The sequence below is a fragment of the Rhamphochromis longiceps genome, linkage group LG2 (genome assembly GCF_057381845.1).
Source record: "Rhamphochromis longiceps isolate RC_006_pf linkage group LG2, R_longiceps_female_GT1.1, whole genome shotgun sequence".
NCBI lineage: Eukaryota > Metazoa > Chordata > Actinopteri > Cichliformes > Cichlidae > Rhamphochromis > Rhamphochromis longiceps.
Window position 1 is genome coordinate 2180943 of NC_140558.1, and position 21221 is coordinate 2202163.

The 21221-nt window shown below is 44.2% G+C and overlaps 2 protein-coding genes across 4 annotated transcripts; one reads left to right on the top strand and one right to left on the bottom strand.

The window, feature by feature from the left end:
- The first annotated feature begins 3581 nt into the window (after nt 1-3581).
- LOC146676723 (E3 ubiquitin-protein ligase TM129-like) lies at nt 3582-7864 on the top strand. Of its 3 annotated transcripts, XM_085414275.1 has the most exons (7): nt 3583-3834; nt 4266-4324; nt 5356-5613; nt 6882-7042; nt 7121-7280; nt 7366-7438; nt 7519-7864. In XM_085414275.1, exons 1-7 carry the CDS (start codon nt 3630-3632, stop codon nt 7704-7706), a joined length of 1104 nt encoding a protein of 367 aa, XP_085270401.1. In that variant the 5' UTR covers nt 3583-3629; the 3' UTR covers nt 7707-7864. The 3 variants fall into 3 exon arrangements, with proteins under 3 accessions (XP_085270391.1, XP_085270401.1, XP_085270407.1); XM_085414265.1 differs by having other exon boundaries at nt 3582-3834; nt 6882-7280; XM_085414281.1 differs by having other exon boundaries at nt 3719-3857; nt 6882-7280.
- A 1631-nt stretch (nt 7865-9495) lies between these two features.
- On the bottom strand, nt 9496-21220 carry atoh8 (atonal bHLH transcription factor 8). Its single transcript, XM_085414293.1, has 4 exons — nt 19461-21220; nt 18583-18738; nt 17171-17362; nt 9496-10097 (listed from the first exon to the last, which is right to left on the bottom strand). Exons 1-4 carry the CDS (start codon nt 20088-20090, stop codon nt 10071-10073), a joined length of 1005 nt encoding a protein of 334 aa, XP_085270419.1. The 5' UTR covers nt 20091-21220; the 3' UTR covers nt 9496-10070.
- Between the last annotated feature and the right edge of the window lies 1 nt (nt 21221).

Genomic DNA, 21221 nt, shown 5'->3' on the forward strand with positions numbered 1-21221 from the left:
TATTTCAGTAGTTCAAACTGCAGAACAACAAACACAGGACCTGAAGACAGAAGCAAAAGTGATTTTCTTTTACTTTTGATTCTGTTCCCTGTACTCTCGATGGACGAGAAGCACAAATCATTTCTTTACTAACCCCTCCTGTTGTTGTTCGCACAAATGAAGTCAGGACCGAGAACAACAACAGTTCAGACTACTCAATGACAGAAATACATTTCTAATCATCCATCCTGGTTGTTATTAGTGCACCATCTCAAAGCCATGCATCATCGCAGGTCTCGCTGCCGTCTCGTAAGCACTGTATGACGTCACTGTTATACCTGCCTCACATTTACACACATTCTGTCTTGTTTTCACTGACCGCCAACTTTCCGTTCTCTCATCTACCTCCTGCCTCACTACAGATCTCAGTATTGTCTTCAAACATCACGGTCTATGGACGCTGACTTCATCTGTGTCCATCAACACAGGAACCAGCAGTTGGGCTTCATGCCGAGAAAGAATGAGAGTCTCTTCTTAACCCAGCTTCAACAACTCGATCCTATCTGAGCTCTGCACATCACCCTTGTTCCTGGAAATAAATACGTACAAATCCGTTCCTCGGGCATCCTCTCACTCTCTAAGCTTGTGACAAACAATTTGGTCCATACTACACAGGTACCAACTCATCCTCTTCACAGCTGCCCTCCTCTTCATCAATCCTCTGTATTTCCTGATTCACTAACTGTCCTCCATCCTCAACACGTTTTCTTCACTCGTTAGTACGTTCACATCTCTGTCTTAACTCACTACAGGTATAAATCAACACAGACCCCAGGATACGACATTCTCACCATACTTCACTCACTAAACGACACATTTGCAGCTTCAGAAATGTTGTGATATGCGGTATTGCAATAACATATACTGATTATTATCACCTTTTCTCAACTGCAGATTGTGTGCATACAAGCCCTACATGACCAACCACAATGCAAAGTGTTGGATGCTGTGATGTAAAGCATGCTGCCGTCTAGTGGAGGCCTGTTCTCTGGACTTTGGCTTTGGTGATTGCCAACAGAGCGTTACTTCTCTGATTGCACTGTGCCAGGTGTAAAGTTTGGTGGAGGGGGGAATTATGATGGGGGGTTGAATTTCAGGAGTCGGGCTTGCCTCCTTAGTTGTAGTGAAATAAACTCATTAACATTTCCTTTGACAAAGAGCAGCTGTACAGAATCTCAGTAGGCTCATCTTGTTCATTTGAATCTTTTCTGCTTATTTATTCATTTCTGTGTTATTACCAGTGTAGGGACTAGTTAACTACGTTAATAACTACGTTATTATTGTGGTAACGAGCACGGTAACTAGTTATTATGCCAAAATCAGGAACGCGTTAATCGTTACTGGGATTTAAACAGGCTCCACAGAGCTTCCACAGATTCAGTAACATCAGCAAGTGGTGGAGGCCAGCAGGTGGATGAGGGAGATCGGAGGCAGGAGGAGAGCCCCGAGGCGGCCGCCGGTCCGAGTGTCAGGAGAACTGAACTTCAGGTAAGAAGTTATGACCTGCAGTCTGTCTGGGTCAGATATGAACCAAGTTTAGGTGGAGTTTATTTTCATTGTGCTGGGTACGAGTTTCTATACAGCTGGGTGGGTGCTATGATGTTACTGATGTTGAACTTTATTTTATTCATAAGGTTAGTTAGTAGAGTTGCCGTAAAAAACGGAATCGTCTCGTATTCAGAGAAAATATTACGCGTTTCTTATTGAGGTGAAAAGGAGAACAGTTTGTCCCGGACTTCAGCTACAATGAAAAAGACACAAAGCTGGAGTTAATCTGTGTTTATGCTGCACAGCTGCCTCTTCTCCTCTCATTCTCCCCCCTCCCTCTCCTGTTTCTACTTCAATCATGAAACTGATCAATGATCAGCTGATCGGCTTTTCTCTCTTGTTTATTTATCGCCCACTTTGAGCCAGAAAGAAAAAAAAAACAGTGGAGGTCGCGTTAAACAACAGCAGCACGTTTAAGCTTGATCAGCTGTTGGTAGAATGTATTTAATATTAATTTCTAGTATCAGCTGATGTTTGCTGGAGCCACAGCTGTAAAGCTGCTGGTCATGATATGGTTTGGATATCTGGTCAGAGGGAAACATGAGGATGAAACCAGGAGATGTCCTTACTGAATCATCAGAGCTGAACAGGTGATGGAGAAACAGGTTTACCTTTTAGGTGACATGGATGAGTTGAAGTTATGAACTGTTTCTGAGAGACGAATAACACCAGGATCCTTTTCTAAGTAGCTGACAGCTGGTAACTGTGCAGGGCCGGGTCTATCAAAGTGTTGCCAGGGGCCCAGGTAGGGCATTAACAGGGAGAGGGGGGCACAAAGAAATACTTTTCTTTCTTATTCTCATTTAAAATGTCTCGCTTTTAAAAAATAATTATCTGAATCTTACAACAAACGATTGATAGATTGATGCATATATACCATCAGAACAGTGAACATCACTGTCACAACAGCGTTTATTTGCATTCAAAGGCTTTATGATTTTTGCTATAATGGTGGGCCAGTCTCTAGTCAAAACGCCCGGGCCGATTTTTTGTCCCAGTCCAGCCCTGTATGCAGCTCATCTGCAGTCTGGTGTTACCTGCATCTTCCTATTCAGAAGGCAGAATTTCCGAGTTCTGAGTGCAATCAAAGCACCACGACTGCAGTTTTTGTGTTGGATGTAAAAGGTGCACATGACGCTGTGACGTAGGCTAGAATCATGGCAGCAGTCAATGACGGTCCAGGCGTGGGATTTCTCTCGTGGAAATATGCACATTATCTTTTCCTTTCTGTTGGTAGGTGGCACAGTGCACTGTGGCAAGTAAGCAAGCTAGAAGACTGCAAAGTTATGGAAGCAACACATTAACAAGAGAAGTCTGAGTAAAACCAAAGTTACTTTCCCTAGTAACTAGTTACTTTGAAAGTAACGAGTAACTTGAAGTAACTGAGTTACTTTTGATAGAAGTAACTAGTAATGTAACTAAGTTACTAATTTAAAGTAACTTACCCAACACTGGTAGTTACATATATTACATGATATGTGGCAGCCCCCAAGAGTACCAAATACCTGAGGCCACACATCTAGGAGACATCTGTGCGCCTATCCCAGGAGGAGGAGGGAGGACCGAAGTATTGTATATTGTTTTTTGTTATCTCTTTTGTGAAGCACTTTGTGACATCTGTCAGTGAAATGTGCGATATATAAATAAACTTTTACCACGGCCAAAGGTGAGAGGACCAGCGGGGACGGACCAGCCACCCTGGTACCAGTCAAGAGTAACCCTGACCCAGCAAGTTTGGTGCGGAAGATCTTTCTCCCGACCTGCGCTGACTCTAACCTAGAATTAGACCCGAGACTGTGGCCTCACAAACGCACTTCTAGAAGATTTTCCCTTTACAGATGAGCTGAAGCTGAAGTGAAGAGCATATGTGTGATAGGCAGACCAGACTTTCGGTTCGTCTTCTTTAAGCCGGTAGGGGGCGGTAATGGCTCAACCCGGTGTTTGAAAACGGCATTTTGAAAAAGCGTCGAAGAAAAGAAAAGACGACGAAGAAGAAAACGTATGCGGAAGTGAGGTAAATATACTCGGACCTTGGCAGTAGTATGGAGAGCCCGGAGCTGTCGTTTACTCTGGCTTACGTGGTCCTCTCCTTCTGTTTCGTGTTCACGCCCAATGAGTTCCGCTCGGCCGGCCTCACCATCCAGAACCTGTTCTCGTCGTGGCTGGGCAGCGAGGACGTGGGCTTCATCCAGTATCACATCAGAAGGACCAGCATCACCATCGTGGTCCACTCCGCGCTGCCTTTAGGTAAACTCGTCACTGTCACACAGGTAGAAGAGCACTCTGTTCCCCGCAATCACGTCACGCACACAGTGGGTGTTAGAACCAGTGTCACCATTATAACATTTTGGAACCATGGGTAAAAAAATGAGGCATTAAGAAAAGATTAGAACAGTTTAAATAAGTGAATAATTTGTACTTTAAATCCACGCACAGGTCAGTAATGATGGAGGACACGCCCGTGGGAGCGATAACACTTTGATTTTGAGCTTTTAAATCAGTGCTTGTCCGTAGACACGGGTTTTATATACGAGAGCCCCGAGCAGAGGACAGTCGCGGTGTCGTCTGACCTGGTCTTGGTTTGTTGCTCCGTGGAGGGGCCTGTGATGTTTGTGTACCTGATAAACATGGAGCAGGTTCGTGTTTGTCTGATGCTATATTGTGTCTTCTCTCTGCAGGTTACTACATGGGAATGTGTGTCGCTGCTCCAGAAAAAAACCTGGTTAACATTTACCAGGTGGGTTGGCTGATGCTCTCTGCCTGCAGCCTGCACGGGGCCACGCCCTCTGTTGTGTACTTAAGGAAACACATTTATGCTGATGTAGATCCTGGAGAACAGGCGGTGCATTTGGAGAGTGAGCCGTGCTATGAGTTTACACTGGCTCATATAAAACATTATCAAAAAAACAAAATCAGTTAAGTAAAAACCCACGACACAGGGCTTTGGAGTCGGTCATTAACTTTTATCCTTTCAGGTTCGATCTAATGCTCACCACTGTTTTTAAGCAAAGTCAGAGAATGGATCGTTAGCATTCGCAGTACACATTCTTCTTTATCCGTGTTAGCTCACTGGTAATGATGCTGGTGAAAGTCTGACAGAGAAGCAGGCTGACCAGCAGATGGCGGCGCAGCATCTGTTATTTATTTAAACCAAAACTCTTCCAAACAGAAGAAACGGCTCCTCTCGTGGTTACGAGCTGCTCTGTTCTCATCATCGTCCATCTCTTTTACTGCAACACGTGCCCACGCTCTGCTACAGCGCTTGGGTGAAAGTGATGTAACTGTGCGTGACAAACGGTGCATTTTCCACTGATTGTGTGTTTGATTTCTGCCTTGTTGATCAGAGTAAGCTGTGGGCTGTGGCATGCAGGGCCCACACGTGCACACTGTTAAAGGACTGCTTATGCCTACAGCCTTTTAGCCGACTCGTTCCTGGTGCAGCTTCCCCGTCTCTGGGTCCAGCTGCTGTAGCTGGGAAGAAAACCTTATGAGGCATCACATTTCCACGAGGGTTTCATGACTCTGTGGGGTAGAAAAGTTTGAATTTATGCAGGAAATGGCTTTGTTTGCAGAGTAGCACATTTGATGAATTGAAAAAAGAAGACAGTTTTCCATAATGTAATCTGTAGGAATAACCAGAACACAGGAGCCAATAAGCAAACATGTTGGAGTCATTTTGTTGTTGTCGTCTTTTGTTTAGGTTTAGTGGTTCAAACTCTCTTGATCATGAACCTGAAGCAGTGATCTCTTGTGTTGTTGTTTCTCCAGGTTGGTGACAACTGGAGAGCGTTTCTCCTTCTGTCTCTCTGCCTCCAGTCGGTCAGCTGGATAATTGTCTTCTACTGGTCCCGGCGTCGCTGGCACAATCATCCAATCAGTAAGGTGCTGCAGGCCCATGTGCAGCCCCCTTTCTCCAGCTGGGGCTCTGTGGCAGTCAGCATCAACACTGAGTTCAGACACATAGATAAGTTTGCTACAGGAGCACCGGGAGCTCGAGTCATCGTCACTGACACCTGGGTGTTAAAGGTGAGTGTTAATAAATATGCGTATAGCTTTTCTTTGGCATTATAACTGCACAACTCTAGTTTCACGCACTGCAGAGAAACTCTGAGAAATCCTGATCCTGTGCTTTCCTACGAGTCTCAGTTGTCAGGACAACAGTCCACAGAAAGTCCTATCAGAAAAATGACCCTTACATCATAAACATCTTTTTTTTCAGCCTCTTCTCGCTATCATCAGAGAGAAACGTGTAAATGACTGTTTCTGATAGACTGTTGATCATAAATGACACAAAGCGTCCGTTTGTTTCTGCTTTTATAAAGTCTGTGGTTAAAGGGCTCGCAGCTGATGTGAGATCCGTCACAGTTAGGAACCGTTATCACAGACGTACTAGAAGGAACCTTGACCCCGTTCAGTTGAAAACTGATGATATTTATTATTGCCATTGTTTCCCTGCACTCTTCGTCTCCAAGGCAACCATTTCAGAGACGGGAAAATTGCAGATTGGTTGCACGTTGTTGCGGTAATGCTGTCGCGGTAACGTTGTCGGGGTAACGCTGTCGCAGTAATGTTGTTGTGGCAACGCTGTCGCAGTAACGTTGTCGGGGTAACGCTGTCGCAGTAATGTTGTTGTAGCAACGCTGTCGCGGTAACGTTGTCGCGGTAACGCTGTCGCAGTAACGCTGTCGCAGTAACGTTGTCGGGGTAACGTTGTCGCAGTAACGTTGTCGCGGTAACGTTGTCGCGGTAACGCTGTCGCAGTAACGTTGTCGGGGTAACGTTGTCGGGGTAACGTTGTCGCGGTAACGTTGTCGCGGTAACGCTGTCGCGGTAACGTTGTCGCAGTAACGCTGTCGCGGTAACGTTGTCGCAGTAACGCTGTCGCGGTAACGTTGTCGCGGTAACGCTGTCACACTTGCGGTCTGACCATGGAAAAGTGATTCTGTGCACGGCGAACAAACAAACGCAGACCTGAGCTACAAGGACACAGAGCGACGGCCGTGGGCTTCCTGTGGGCTCTAATCATTGTGATGATTAACTGACCAACTAGACAAATCCATTCTGAGCTTTTCATGTAATAATTTTGGTACATAAATATTTTTAGAGCATCTTCACTGGTTTTCTGTTATCCTGCATCTTAATATGTTTCGTTTTTTTAATGTTGGTTATTTATAGAACAGGGACTTGGTAACTTTGCTGCATTTCAACAAGAATCCAACTGCTGACTTGTGCGCATGAGCTGCAGCTAGACTTTGTCTTCTCAGGCACATCTGACCCTCTTTGTCTGCTTCTAGGTGACCACGTATCACATTTACATGGCCCTGCAGAGCGATTGCCACGTCACAGTGACAGAGTCCACACAGCACCACCTGAGTCCGGATTCAGCCTCGCCCACAGAGATCCTGACCCTGAGAGTTGACAGCATTAACCCTGCTGTCACACCATTCAATATCAAGTATGTGTTGTCTCGACAAAACGGCACGTCTCGTGTCAAAACAAAGAGAAATCAAATCGTCTTTCCAACTCGTTCCAGGCTCAACTCTGCGGAGTACGCAGAGCTCCGGGAGAAGCTCCGGGCTCCCATCAGAAACTCTCCTAATGTGGTGATCCATCGAACGCTCGGTGAACTCTTTTTGGAAACGTTCAAGGCTCAGGTGGACCTCAATCAGCCGTACGCCCTCCCCCACGGACAGGTACACACTGCTGCATTCATCAAATTGTGTCCAGTGCTGAGATGAGATGAGTCAGTCAGTCAGCATGTGCTGTGTGCGTACACAGGAGTTAGAGCCCTGTATCGGCTGCATGCAGGTTCCAGCAAACGCCAAACTGGTCACGCTTTGCCACGAAGCAGGTAAAACTACGCTGATCGTTTTTTGGGTGGGTTCATATGTGCTCGTGTAACTACGCCTGTGTGATTCCTGTCTGCTACAGAGACCGATGATGACGATTCAGACTGCCAGCAGTGTCACTGCAGACCCATGTGGTGTCTGTTGTGTCTGGGTCGATGGTTCACCAGCCGTCTAGACGAGCAGACACCGGAGACGTGGTTGTCCAGCAGGGTTCCCTGCCCTACTTGTAGAGCCAAGTTCTGTATTCTGGATGTGTGCGCAGTCCGATGACGGGCACACGTCTCCCCCCACACTGACTTTTAATGTTTCCAATGTTGACCAAGGGTTTCTGCTCAACATCCTCCAACCAGAGCGGCACCTGGACTGGATGTGGTCGTGTTCTATTTCTGCTTTTATGGAAACGAAATAAAAACAATTCTATGAGGAATCATTTATTTCATATTTGTATGTTGTTACAGCACCAAATCTTCTCATGAAGGGCCCTTTCTGCATCTTTTCTTATGCAGCGTAGCAACAAATATGAAATAAGTAAACATGAAAAGTTTTAGATGGAACATTTATCATGTAAGGGCAAAATTCTGATTACTGTGATGTGGAGCGAATGTATGAATCTACAGTTTAATAAAGTTTAACTCAACTTGGTTTATATTTTAAATGTTTGTATGAATACCAAATATTGAAAAAGGGTGTAAATAATAAATGTACTGATATGGAAGGAAACCTCGCAGACATGGATGAAAGCTGCTGCCTGCGGTGGATTAAACGATGCCTGGAAACGGCTCACACATCCAGTCACCTGACTTTGTTTGTTTTTCAAATGTATTTGAGAAAAATAATACAACAGATAAACGACACCATTAATAAATGTTTTCTGTACGTTTGTCCTGCTGTTTCACATTAGCATCGTTTCCTAGCAGGGGGCAGCTTCTTTAGTGTTTAGTGGTACAGACGTCTGTGGATTCTCTTCATCTGTGACACTTTCATAATGAGTTTGCGGTTCTTACTCTAATTTTAAGTCATTCGTAGATCTATAGAAGGATACTTGATTGATCCCATCAGCGTGGGCTCAGATTGTGGTCATAAATATTTTGTACTTGTAAATTAGGATTCATATGTGTAAAATAGATTTGTGTGTGGACTCCATAAAGCACCCCCCCAATAGCCAAACCCACCTGTTCTCTGATTGGATAGTTACATTTGTGATTGACATGACATTGGCCAATCAGATGAAAGGAAGAAAAACTGGGTCAAAATTCGTACTTGTAACTTGAAACTTGTGTGCAGAGTTTCACACGTATTTTTTGGCTAAGTCCACACACAAATCTTGTTTACACACACAAATCCTAATTTACAAGTACAAAATATTTATGACCACAATTTGAGCCCATACGTCAAGATTTCTGACTGGGAACTCACCATTGCCCCGGCCCAGATTTGTAGAAAGGTACAATTCAAGCTTTTGACAGCGACCTCTGTGTGTGGACCCTGATGGGCTGCAGAGCTTCTGACTATAGACGCGCTACCATCCACATTTGCACATGGACAAAGATTTTATTTTATTTAAGACGTCTTCATTTATCTGATTTTTTTTTATTCAGAACTATTTATGTTGCACAGCTGTTCCTGACAGACTGAAAGTGAAAAATCACAGAGTCCATGAAAACTACAGATAAAAACCAAAGAGGAGGAGCTGTGACAGAATATGTACGGAGCCCCGCAGGGGACATGGGAGGAAAAAAATTAAGACGGACTTTTGCGAGATCTCGCAAAAGTTGAATTCCAACAATGGCGGCAGCTACTTAGTTGTAATATTACTCTTTCTGCGTCACAAAATACACTTTTAAGATATTTTGAGGCGTGAATGTAGTTGTGTAAACGTCAGATATCTGCTCGGTTTACAAGACATCACATATGCAAAAGTGCTCCGACGTTTTCGGAGATGTATGAAACTTTTGCGAGATCCCGAGTTAGTTTTGCGAGATCTCGCAAAAGTCCGTCTTAATTTTTTTTCTCCCATGTCCCCTGCAGGGCTCCGTAAATATGGGACAGAAAAATGAATGTAAGAACACTTCAGTGGGGTTGGAATATATCATTTATTTATTGAAGGTATTTATTTTAATTCCAAATCTGTATGGCCTTTCATTCATACTTTCTCTCACCTTAGGATTTGTACCTTAGTTTTAGCATCGTTCACATTTAATGTTGAATCCATACAAGAAATCAAGATGTTTAGTAATGTTGCTTAAATTGATATACAGAACAGAGAGTAGCAAAGAAACCTAGATTTATGTAAACATTGTCATATTATTGGTTAAATATTTAGGTAACTGCCATGTCGGGTAAATTAAGCAAAGTTAGGATGATCATTGTTCACATACTTGTAAACACTACTATCTATTATTAATTCTTAGGTGTCATCCTGATCATCCTTCTGTCCACCAGGAAACATTATCAGCTATTTCTCAGGAAATCTAAATTGAATCTGAATGACATGAGCCTCTTTGTTTTTACAGTAAATGCTACTGTTTCATGCTTTTTTCGTTCTACACAGTGCAACAGTAGAGTGTGGCCTGAGGCTGGCTGTGTGATCGTGCAGTGGGAAGAGGTGATTCTGGTAGCAGTAGTCTCAAAACATCAAACATCCTCGGGCATTCTTCCAACCTGCCAACATAAAATCATTTCAGTTAATAAAGGAATGCGTTTATTGTGTGTGCTGCATGAGGAAGCATGTGATGAGGAAAGCGTTCATTTAGATCTAAACCTATGCAGGACAAAAAGTGATTGTGAATGGAAGATAAGACGAGAAGATGATCTTCAATCCGATATTATTTATACAGCGCCAACTCATAACAACAGTCACCTCTGTACTGTAAGGTAGACCCTACAATAACACATGCAGAGGAAAACTCAACAATCATACGACCCCCTATGGAAGAAACCTCCGGCAGAACCAGGCTCAGCGAGGGGCGGGGCCATCTGCCATCAGCTGGGCAGTGTTATTATTTTTCATGTAGCAACAAAATGACCTTCTTCTGATACTCAGAGTGAAAAGTTGCAGAGAATCATTGCTTAACTAAACTGTCACAGAATAATCTAAATGTATTAGTATTTACATGGTAACTGGACTGATGGCTCTGCACTTTTCTGCTCTCCTGGAGGACTCAACGCGCTCTATGCAACACGCCACATTCACCCAGTCACACCAGCACTTTCTTCTTTCAGTGCTGTTTAGCTAACATTCACGATGGATGCATCAGAGAGCAACTGGGGGGTAGTATCTTCCCCAAGCATATTTGGCATGCAGATTAGTGGGAGCCCAAACCAGTTGAGGTGGTTCAGGGATCTGACAAGGATGCCTCCTGGGCGCCTCCTGGGTGAGGTGTTCCAGGCATGTCCCACCAGGAGGAGGCCCCAGGGCCCATATTTCTCGGCTGGCCTGGGAACGCCTTGGTGTTCCCCGGATAAGCTGGAGGAGGTGGCTGGGGAGAGGGAAGTCTGGGCTTCTCTGCTTGGGCTGCTGCCCCCACGACCCAGCCCCGGATAAGCGGAAGAAGATGGATGGACGGGAGCCTGGATCAAACCCATAACCTTCCAGTCAGTAGCTGACCTGCTCTACCACCTGAGCTACAGCCAACCAACATACCAACTTGTACTCGTACCTCACTTATTTGCTGCATAGCGCTGTTTGAACGTTGATGAGGGATGTTGGGACCTCGAGGAAATCCCACCTTAATTTGTGTAAGTGGGATTCAGACCAAAGACAGCTGTGACGATTCAGTAATTTGTTTTGAAGTTTTCCAAACACGTAAACACTTAACAGTGGCGATATGAATACAAAACACTATTTTCCTGTTATACAGGAATTTACCAGGAATATGCACATTTATTTGCACAGCCTGGTGATGCTCGAGATGTAACAAATAACCCTTGCATCCCATTTAGAAATGACAACTTCACCGCCTCATTGTTACTTTGTGACCTCTTATATAATGTATATTCTGTGCCTGCTGTCATAAATGCCTCATGGTTTTAATGCTCTCCAATGGTTTGATTTCTTTACTGCTGGTTTTTAATAACTTTACTTGAACCCACTTGCAGACCTCCAAAGTCTGACCCGGTGACCTCGCTGTCGTGACGTTTCCATGAAAAGTGACCAGGGTGCCATTAAAGGTCCCTGGTTATATTTTTGTAAATATGATTAAATATGGAAACTTGCAGGAGTCCTGGATGTTTCGTTAATATTTTAATTAGCCAATACTTTGACATGTTTTGATGCATCTATCCCTGTTACAGGTTTCATGCCCTCACATCTCTGATGTCGTCATGTTTACACTTTCATCAAGACTGGACAGTGTACATCCACGCGCCAGTATTATGTCACATTAATAGTACCACCCAGTGGCAACATGCCATCAACAGTAGGTGATAAACATCCACTATACAGAACTTTTTCCGAGTGATGTGAAACACACAAACATATAAACACTGTGTTTTGTTGTGTATTATAGAAGCTAGATTCAACACGGACACAGACTTTTGCTCCTAGCTTTAGGAGGATTTACGAGATATTCCACAGACCTTCAGCATTTATGACTTTCTGTCCACCATCTTGGTTTTGAGTAAAACAAACTACCCATGAGTGGCCAATAGTAAGCAGAGATGAAGGACTGGCGTCCACTGTGCTGGCTGATATGCAGCTATAACAAAAAACGCATGCATAGCAACCACTATAAAATCTGATGCTTACTGAGAGTCTGGCAAATATTAGGCCGCCCTCATAGTGCCACCAAGTAACAACAGGAAATCAGCATTAGGTAACAAACATCATGTGATCTACATGAAACCTTATCGATATTTAGAAATACTGATATAGTGAGAAAATATTGTTAATTTTACTTCTGTCTCCTCAAAACTATTTGTTAGAAAGTAAATAACAACCTTGTAATTAGAATTATTCATAGTGATTTTATGAAGCTGTTGTAAACATTCTCCCAGCAACAGAAACAAAGATGCAGCCAAATTACACACACCTGAGAAGGTTAATGGTAGTGTGTATAACCAGTCTCACCCACAGTAGTACAAAGTGGCCTCTTCAGTGAATGTGTAATGTTTTGTGCTCTCTGCTTTTCATATATGGATACAGATACAGCATGGTGCAGGTACAGAGGCTTCACCATTGAAGCGGTTGCTTGATGGTTTCCAGTTTATTAGGTTTGTCCTGTATGATGAGTGACCCGCAAACTGGCCTACCATTGGAGGGTTGCTACTGCAGGCTCTTTGTTGCATACAAACAAAGCTTTTTATTTTATATTTTTAAGATATGAAACGGCACAGCGGCAGTTCAAACCTGTTTTTGTTCAGTCTTCTTTGTCCTGAGTATGTGTGACCTCAGAGCCAATGAAACAAAAAGGTTTTTTTCCTGCTAAACGTGTATACAGACTCGGAGGCTCTGAGAAAAGCACACACACACACACACACACCACTACCCCCTACCCTGTCTTTCCACCAGCTGCTGCTGTCTGACAAGCTGATGATGACTGTGTTTTTTCCCCTCCTTGTTTCAAAGTATGTTGGAGCAGATGGCCCGGAGAGGCAGAGCACGGGAATGTGTTAGAGAGACTGCTGGGGAATGTGCCAAGTGTGTGTGTGTGTGTGTGTGTGTGTGTGTGTGTGTGTGTGTGTGTGTGTGTGTGTGTGTGTGTGTGTGTGTGTGTGTGTGGTTTCAGTTCGCGTGCCTTCTCACTGCCCTCTGCCCTTTATGGCGCCAGCTTTACTTCCCCTTCACTCTAAACATCTGGTGTCTGGGGTTTACAGAACACGCACATGTAGACACACACACACACACACACACACACACACACACACACACACACACACACACACAGCACAAAAAAGCTAGCCAGCAGGGAAAAAGCTCTAAACTCGTTTACATCTAAAAGAGCAACGTGACTCGATTAGTGTGAAGTGCAGAAGTAAGAGTCCACCGACTCTGTGGTTCAACAAAAATGTGTAACGCTACGCAACATGTAAATAAAAAGTGCAACACCTTTCATACAAAATACAAAGTTCACATTTATTTTAAAGGGTTAAAGTTTTTGAATTGATACGTTCAGCACGTTTCAGCATCAGCTCTGCTCTGTGAGCTCTGGAGAACTAAGGAGGACGTTTGAAAGCAGATATTTGACGGGCACATTTCAGTTGCTCAATAGTTGGACGCCATCTTTGTCCTACTTTTTCTTTGATACTGTTCAAAGGTTCAATATATCTGCATATAAAATAGACAAAGTATGCAATGCTTTTGTTAAATGTCTTGAATTAAAGGTGAAATTCTGAACTTTCTACACATTTTGATTGTTTGATTTAAACTTAGTTGTGTTGGTCTACAGAAGCAAAATGACCAAGTCCAAACACTTATGGCCTGACTGTATAAATACACAGCAGCCCTCTGGATTTGTTTCAGGAAGGGTGTGAAAACACTGACAAATCAAACCCTTGTGAAAAGGAAGCAGCCAAAGTAGCTTTAAGTTACTTCTAAAATATTTCTGTGTTTCAAACTTTTTATTCTCTTGCTAATTATGTCTGAGCACTCAATGTCACAACCACTGTACTCCTCCAATCACAGGACTATATGAGGACTAAGATTACTTCACTTTATATACATTTGGTTTTATTTATACAGCACATCAACAGTGACCTCGAGGCACTTTATACTGGAACCCAATAATAAATAACAGAAAACAGAGAAAATGCCCAAACTCAGATGACCCCCTATGAGCAGCGGTTTCCTCCCTTTTAACAGGAAGAAACAGGCTGATGGAGGCGGAGCCATCTGGCACGACCGGCTGGGAGTAGGGGGAGGAATACACAGTAATGTAGATTTTACACCATCTACTAAAGTCCCCTGTACACCAACACAGTCACACCTGGATCAAACAATGATGTGATGGAAGTTCAGACTTTTATCTTCAATTTGAGAAATTCAATTCAAATGTATTTACACACATCAACAGTCGCCTCAAGGCGCTTTACACTGTAAGGTAGACCATGCACTAATACAAAGGAAACCCCAACAATCAGATGACCCCCTATGAGCAGCACTTTGGCGACAGTGGGAAGGAAAAACTCCCTTTTAACAGGAAGAAACCTCCAGCAGAACCAGGCTCAGGGAGGGGCGGCCATCTGCTGTGATTGGTTGGGGTGAGAGAAGGAAGACAGGATAAAGACATGCTGTGGAAGAGAGACAGAGATTAATAATAACCAATAATTAAGTGAAGAGTGGTGTATACACATGGTGAGGAACAAACACTCAGTGGATGATCTGAAAATCCGCTGAGTGTTTGTTCCCATTCTGGGAAGCCCCGGCAGCCTGGTCCAGCCCTAACTATATGCTTTAGCAAAAAGGAAAGTTTGAAGCCTAATCTTGAAAGTAGAGATAGTGTCTGTCTCCTGAATCCAAACTGGAAGCTGGTTCCACAGAAGAGGGGCCTGAAAACTGAAGGCTCTGCCTCCCATTCTACTTTTAAATACTCTAGGAACAACAAGTAGGCCTGCAGAGCGAGAGCGAAGTGCTCTAATAGGGTGATATGGTACTACAAGGTCATTAAGATAAGATGGGGGCCTGATTATTTAAGACCTTTAAGTTTCAGGGAGTTTTTAGGACTTCCTGATAATAGTGGCTCAAGAGTTGGGAGTTCGCCTTGTAATCGGAAGGTTGCCGGTTCGAGCCCCGGCTCGGACAGTCTCGGTCGTTGTGTCCTTGGGCAAGACACTTCACCCGTTGCCTACTGGTGGTGGTCAGAGGGCCCGGTGGCGCCAGTGTCCGGCAGCCTCGCCTCTGTCAGTGCTCCCCAGGGTGGCTGTGGCTACAATGTAGCTGCCATCACCAGTGTGTGAATGTGTGCGTGAATGTGGTGTAAAGCACTTTGGGGTCCTTAGGTACTAGTAAAGCGCTATATAAATACAGGCCATTTACCTTTTAGTTTCTCAGCATCATACATGTCATGTCTTAAAAATATCACTTAAAAAGCTTATGTGTATTTTATGTGTTTGTATTGAAACAAACATCTGTAGCCTGCTGCTTCTGTCTGGCAGCCTTAAACAGTTCATGCAGTACTTTTGTTAAATCCCCTAAAATCCTCTTACACTGTGTCTGCTCGCAGACCACCACAAACCAAACAAAAGCAATTGAAGTATAAAAAACACAAAGAAAGAAGAACTGAATAAAGAAATGTAAAAAATATTGGACCCCATGGAGAATGCAAAACACAAACTGGGAGACAGAACTGAGTGACATGGAGCGCTGATGTAAAAACACCTGAGGAGTAGAAACAGGTGAAAAGAATTGTTGGAGTCTCTGCAGCCTAAGCCTACAGCAGCATAACACATGAATGATTAGTTATACTGCTAACTATTGGCTTTAATAAGGAAAGTCATTAGCCAGTCAGCAGAGTGGGTGTCGTCTCCTGAGTCCACACTGGTGGCTCTGTCCACAGCAGCCTGACAGCTACAGTTCTACCAACCTGATTCTCTAAATGTTGGGATGCTGCCTCAAACATATATAAGAACAGAATGCGATGGTTTGCAAATCTCATGACGCCATATTTTACAGAAAACTGTTAAATAAACTGTTTAAATTGAGACATTTTACTATTTCCTAAAAAATGAGCTCACTTTGATGGAAGCATGTTTTAGAAGCTCAGGAGGTAGACTGTGTCATCTAATTGGAAGCTTGCTGTTCCAGTGTGCATGCCAAATATCCTGGAGCAGAATACTAACCCTAATCTATCAGAGTACAAATGTGGGTAAATGTTAGACAGAAAGCACTTAGGAAAAAGTGCTAGCTTGAGCAGGTGAATGAGGCACATTATACAAAGTCACGTGAGTGCTCAGGCAGAGCAGAAAGATGCTAAGAACCAGTGCAAAAGCTGCAACGGGAGGAACAAAGTAAGTGGTGCCACAAGAAACAGCTGGAGGAACATTTAGCAGCTAACCAGATTAACTGGCAACAGGTAAGTTACATAAGGCTGCGAGTCAGTCCTGGATGATCCTCAGGTGTAGACATCGTTCTGTCATGGACGTCTCTGTGAACACGCAGCAAGCGCTCATGCAAACGAGCGACATGTGAACATGATGCAGAAAGGCTGCTGTCATCGTTTGACCACAGCTCATTAAAACTGTTCTGCAGCCCTCGTTTAAAAGTCTTCATCTATGACACTTTGATGGAAAAGCACCATCGAAGCTGGAGGGCAGATACAGGTTTTAGACCAACGTGTGCTCCCATGTAGCCTAAAACAAACAGAGTGAAGCTGTTCAGCAGCAAACTGTTCTACACAGCTTTGAGTTTTAGTCTCGCTTATCTTTCTTGATGCTTCTCTACAGTAAGCTGAGAGAAAACATTTGAGTGCGGGTCCTGCTCCTGTCAGCAATCAAACACTCTTCAACAACATCTCCAAACGTTCTCTGAGAAGCGTTGCTGCCATCAAACACTTTTCTTAAACTGGCACATTTTCTCACGTTTCACCTGCTTTCTGTGTTGTAAAATGTGAGTTTATGACAGTTGTTCCAAAACATTCACGAACTTTTGGAAACTACAGGAAGCAAAGTTAGCCTGCAATGTGCTGTTCTGGGATAACGTGGTACTGTGGTATCTTTAACATATGATGGGGCCCAATCATTCAAGAACGTGTGTGATAAAAGTTAACTGTAAATGCATGTTTATGGGAATTCCACCTCACCTTCCTCTTCTTGCTCCTTCCCTCGGCCTGCAGGGTCCGTGTGCACTGTTCAACACACTGAGAGAAGCTCACGCTGCTGTGATCTGAACTGTAGTCCAGCTCCGCGAGCTGAGCCAGAGACAGGATGTAATTGCAGGCTATACGTAGGATCGCCAGCTTGGAGAGCTTCTGCCCGTACGAGTAACACGGCACCTAGAGCACGGTCCGTGGTTGGAGGAAGGAAAAGAGAAGGAAATGATTCTCCTTTAGCCTCTTCTCGTTTGTCTAAAGTGTTGTGCTGTTTTCAAAGAGAAACATATGGACTTATCCTCTATTACTGTTGTTAGTGCATCACGTATTAGCTCATCACGTGGTACCAAAGACAAAACCACATTTTGATTAAGTCTTTGAGGTTTAAGGAAACCATGGTTTCACACTTCCAAACCTTTTCACCATTAATGGAAGTGAGTAATATCAATCTCCACATATGACCTCACAATGCAGAGAGTGGAGCCTCCAGAGGGACAGTGATAAGTAGTGTAGTTAAGGTGTTTACGCCGTTACACAGCTACACTGAAACAACTGCCATCACGTGTTGTAATGTATTGTGAAATAGATTCAGAGATATACACGGAGAAGCTTTACTTTACAAACTGAAGACATCAAATATATGAAGCAGGACATATGGAATCATGTAACTAAAGAAATAAGTCTAAATATGTCTTATATTTGAGCTGCGCTTCGCTTTGTCCACAGTGCTTAGTCTTCTCTCAGTGAGCTTCATGAAACAGCCACCTGACATGGATTCACCTCACAGGTGAGCCTGTCGGGGTTCACCTGTGGAGTTGGGACCATCAGGTGTGTTGGCAGCAGTCAGGTTGGTGCACAGCTGACAGCCTGTTTGACAACTGTTAGAATTCATATTATGGTAAGAACCAATCAGCTAAGTAAAGAGAAACAACATCAAGAGCTATGATGAAACTGACTCAGCAGCTCTGGGAACCCCATCAGACTGCTGGAAACCATTCCAGGCGACGACCTCGTGAAGCTCATGGAGAGGATGCAGAGAGTGAGCAGGAATCACAGCAAAGGCTGGATATGAGGAAGAATCTGAAATCTAAAACATGTTTGCAGAGATTTCACAGCTTTTGGGTTTAATGCATAACTCCACATGTGTTGATGCCTTCAGTGAGAATCTACAATGCAAACAAACAAAGTGCAAACAAAGGCTGAGGAAAACTTTAGGATGGTGGACAGACAGTCACTCATCTACCCAGGTTTTCATCCTGTCAGCGTAGGAGTCGGTGCGACACCTTCAGAGTTTCTTTTTAGGGAGATGATGTGTGTCTCTCAGAAGATGAACCTGGCTGTCAACCAGCCATCAGAAAACATATATTTGTACATAGAGGGACATTATAAAGTGTGAGTCTGACCTGTTTCCTCAGAGCCTCGAATGCAGCACTGATGGTATGGACACGGGTCCTCTCCCTGGCGTTTGCTAGCAGCCTCCTGGTCTGCTGGATAGCTTTGACTTCTGGAAGATGCCCAGATCCATCAGGACTCAACCCAATCCGCTTCCTCAGAGACTCCTGGTGAAACACGGGCCATGGGGTTAGGCCTGGAGTTAGCACACTATCACTGAGCTTACCCTCTAGGATGCATTTCCTACTTACTCTGGCAGCAACCTTTGGATCGTGGACTATCTTAAACGTTTTTTCCTTTTATTTGATTACTTATCAATCAATTAAATATATATTCAATTCTTCCAGGAGTCCTCTTAATCTATAAAAGGTGAGAATTTTTGTGAAATCATAAATGGCTTTTAAGTCTGACAATTTAACCCTAAGAACATGATGTGGAGAAGTTAGTCGATGACTTGATTGGCCACATTTCATTGAACAAGTTTCAGTTGATTGGACAATTAATGAGGTAATTTGCTTCAGTTCACTGAGGGTTGCAAACATTATGCACAGCTCTCCCAAGGTCCCACCACAGCATTTCACTTCAGTGTAGCTCAGGAGGTAGAGCAGGTCATCGACTGATCAACACTTTGGTGATTCAGCCCAGCCTACATGCCAAACGTCCTTGGGTAAGGTTGTAGTTGGTGGTTCACACATTGTTTCTGTATTTTGGCTTATTTTGAGGTCAGATGAAAAATACCCCTTTTGGTTTATCCGTGGCTGCATTTAAATCGTTTTAAACCAGCTAAAGACCAGAGGACTGTTTATTATTTACTGGCAATTAAAACCTTTGAATTTAAAGAGGGTGTGCATTCTTTTATACACGATTATATGTGAAAGGACATATTCACCTTATGCGAAGGGACCTGTGGATCCATATGTTCGTGACACTCGGAGGACTGTGAGACTCTGGCGGCAGACTGGCCGGGAGGCGCCTCTAAGGAAAACACCTGGTGACTGGCTGAGTTGCAGGTTGATGTTGAAGGAGGGAATATCGACTGAAGGCCCAGTTTTAGTCTGCTGGACAGAGGCTGGGAGATGGAGGTGGGCCAGTGGGAGATCTCTGGGTTAGAGAATGAGGAGGTGGGCACCTGGGAAACTTTGGAAGCATCAACAGGCACATTACTGCCAATTCTCATATCTATGGCACCACCACTCTGAGCTGCAGCCATGTCTTCTTTTAATCCTGACAGAATCCCCGTGGTACTGGCCATCGGCTCTTGTGACATCATCAGGTGTCTCTTGAGTGGAGCCAGCTTGTGGACATTATGCGACTCCATATGGGCGTCATCTACCCAGTCTGCATCAGTCACGTCAACTGTGTAGGTGTTCATCCTGTCGGGCTCGGGGCCATTGAAAAACCTTTTAGGTTCGCGGGACTTCCTCTTGAACTTCTTGTTAGTGCTAGGCACAGAGACCTGCTGTGGGTCTTTGTTATCAGGTCTGTTCCACATATTACTCAGAGGAAGGGGATTCTTCATTTTGCAACAGTTAGGGTAACAAACAGGTAACGTAAAATCGGATTTGAACACAAAAAACGGTGATATTTGGAAATGTACATGAACTACAAAATCTTAAAAGTTGTCCAGTAAATCATTTCAGTTCTTTCACTGTGTAGGAGCGAGCATCAGCTGAGCCTTCACCTCCTGGAAGAATGTGTTTCACTACTGCACAAAAAAGACTTTTGGTCCCAGTGTTTCATTCAGGAATACACCGTTAGCTTATTTCATTGCACGGACAACTGCACAATCGTGTGCATTACTTCAGTTTTACAAGCAGGTTTTCTGTGGCTCCACTCTGTCTTCATAGCAGTCTCTGAATAATCCACGTTAGTACATAAAGCTGTGTAACATCTGCTGCTCAGTACAAGTTGTCCCTCTGGATGGAGAAGTGCAGAGCTGTAAAGGTTTCTTTCTGTGAATGCAGTCCAGGCCTCAGAATTGGGGTTACAGTGGAACTGTCTGAGCGTGGCTCCAGTCAGTCTGCATAGCAGCACCGTGAATAACCCACACTGATACACACACTGAGCACAGATACGCTGGAGTGCAACTGCTGGACATAAAAATGAGAACAGCGCATGAAGAAAGTAGCAGCTCTTCAGGAGCACAATCACACACACGCTATAAAACCACTTATTCACACTTTGCAAAGCAGCCGGGGGAGCAGACTCTCGTTAGAGTTGCAGGATTTAACGAATAACTTTACATACTCTGCGTAAGTGTCAGCATGGTACCGGACAGAGTCACACGGTAGTTTCCAAACACCTCAAACTTCCCTGAAGGAGTGTCAGCAGCAGTTGCGGTGATACCCCCGGGATCGATCCATCCCTCGGCGAACTTCTGGGCCCTTCTTAAGGAAAGCTCCGGTGAGCTGAGGTTGAAACTCGGTGCGCTGTAGGCAGTGGCGTCGATCAGTGATTTGCTCTCCCGGCGTTAAAGACTGAGAACTAGTTCACTGCCTGGACTCGCTCAGTTGTCACCGCACACATCGGCTCTGGTCCTCCGCGTCCTCCTGCTTCACTGCACGCGAATACAACCTCGCGCTCCTCCAGCTCCAGTCGCTGGCGTCTGACTGGCTGGAGCCCCCCCTCCCCTCCGCGCGCGTGCACACGC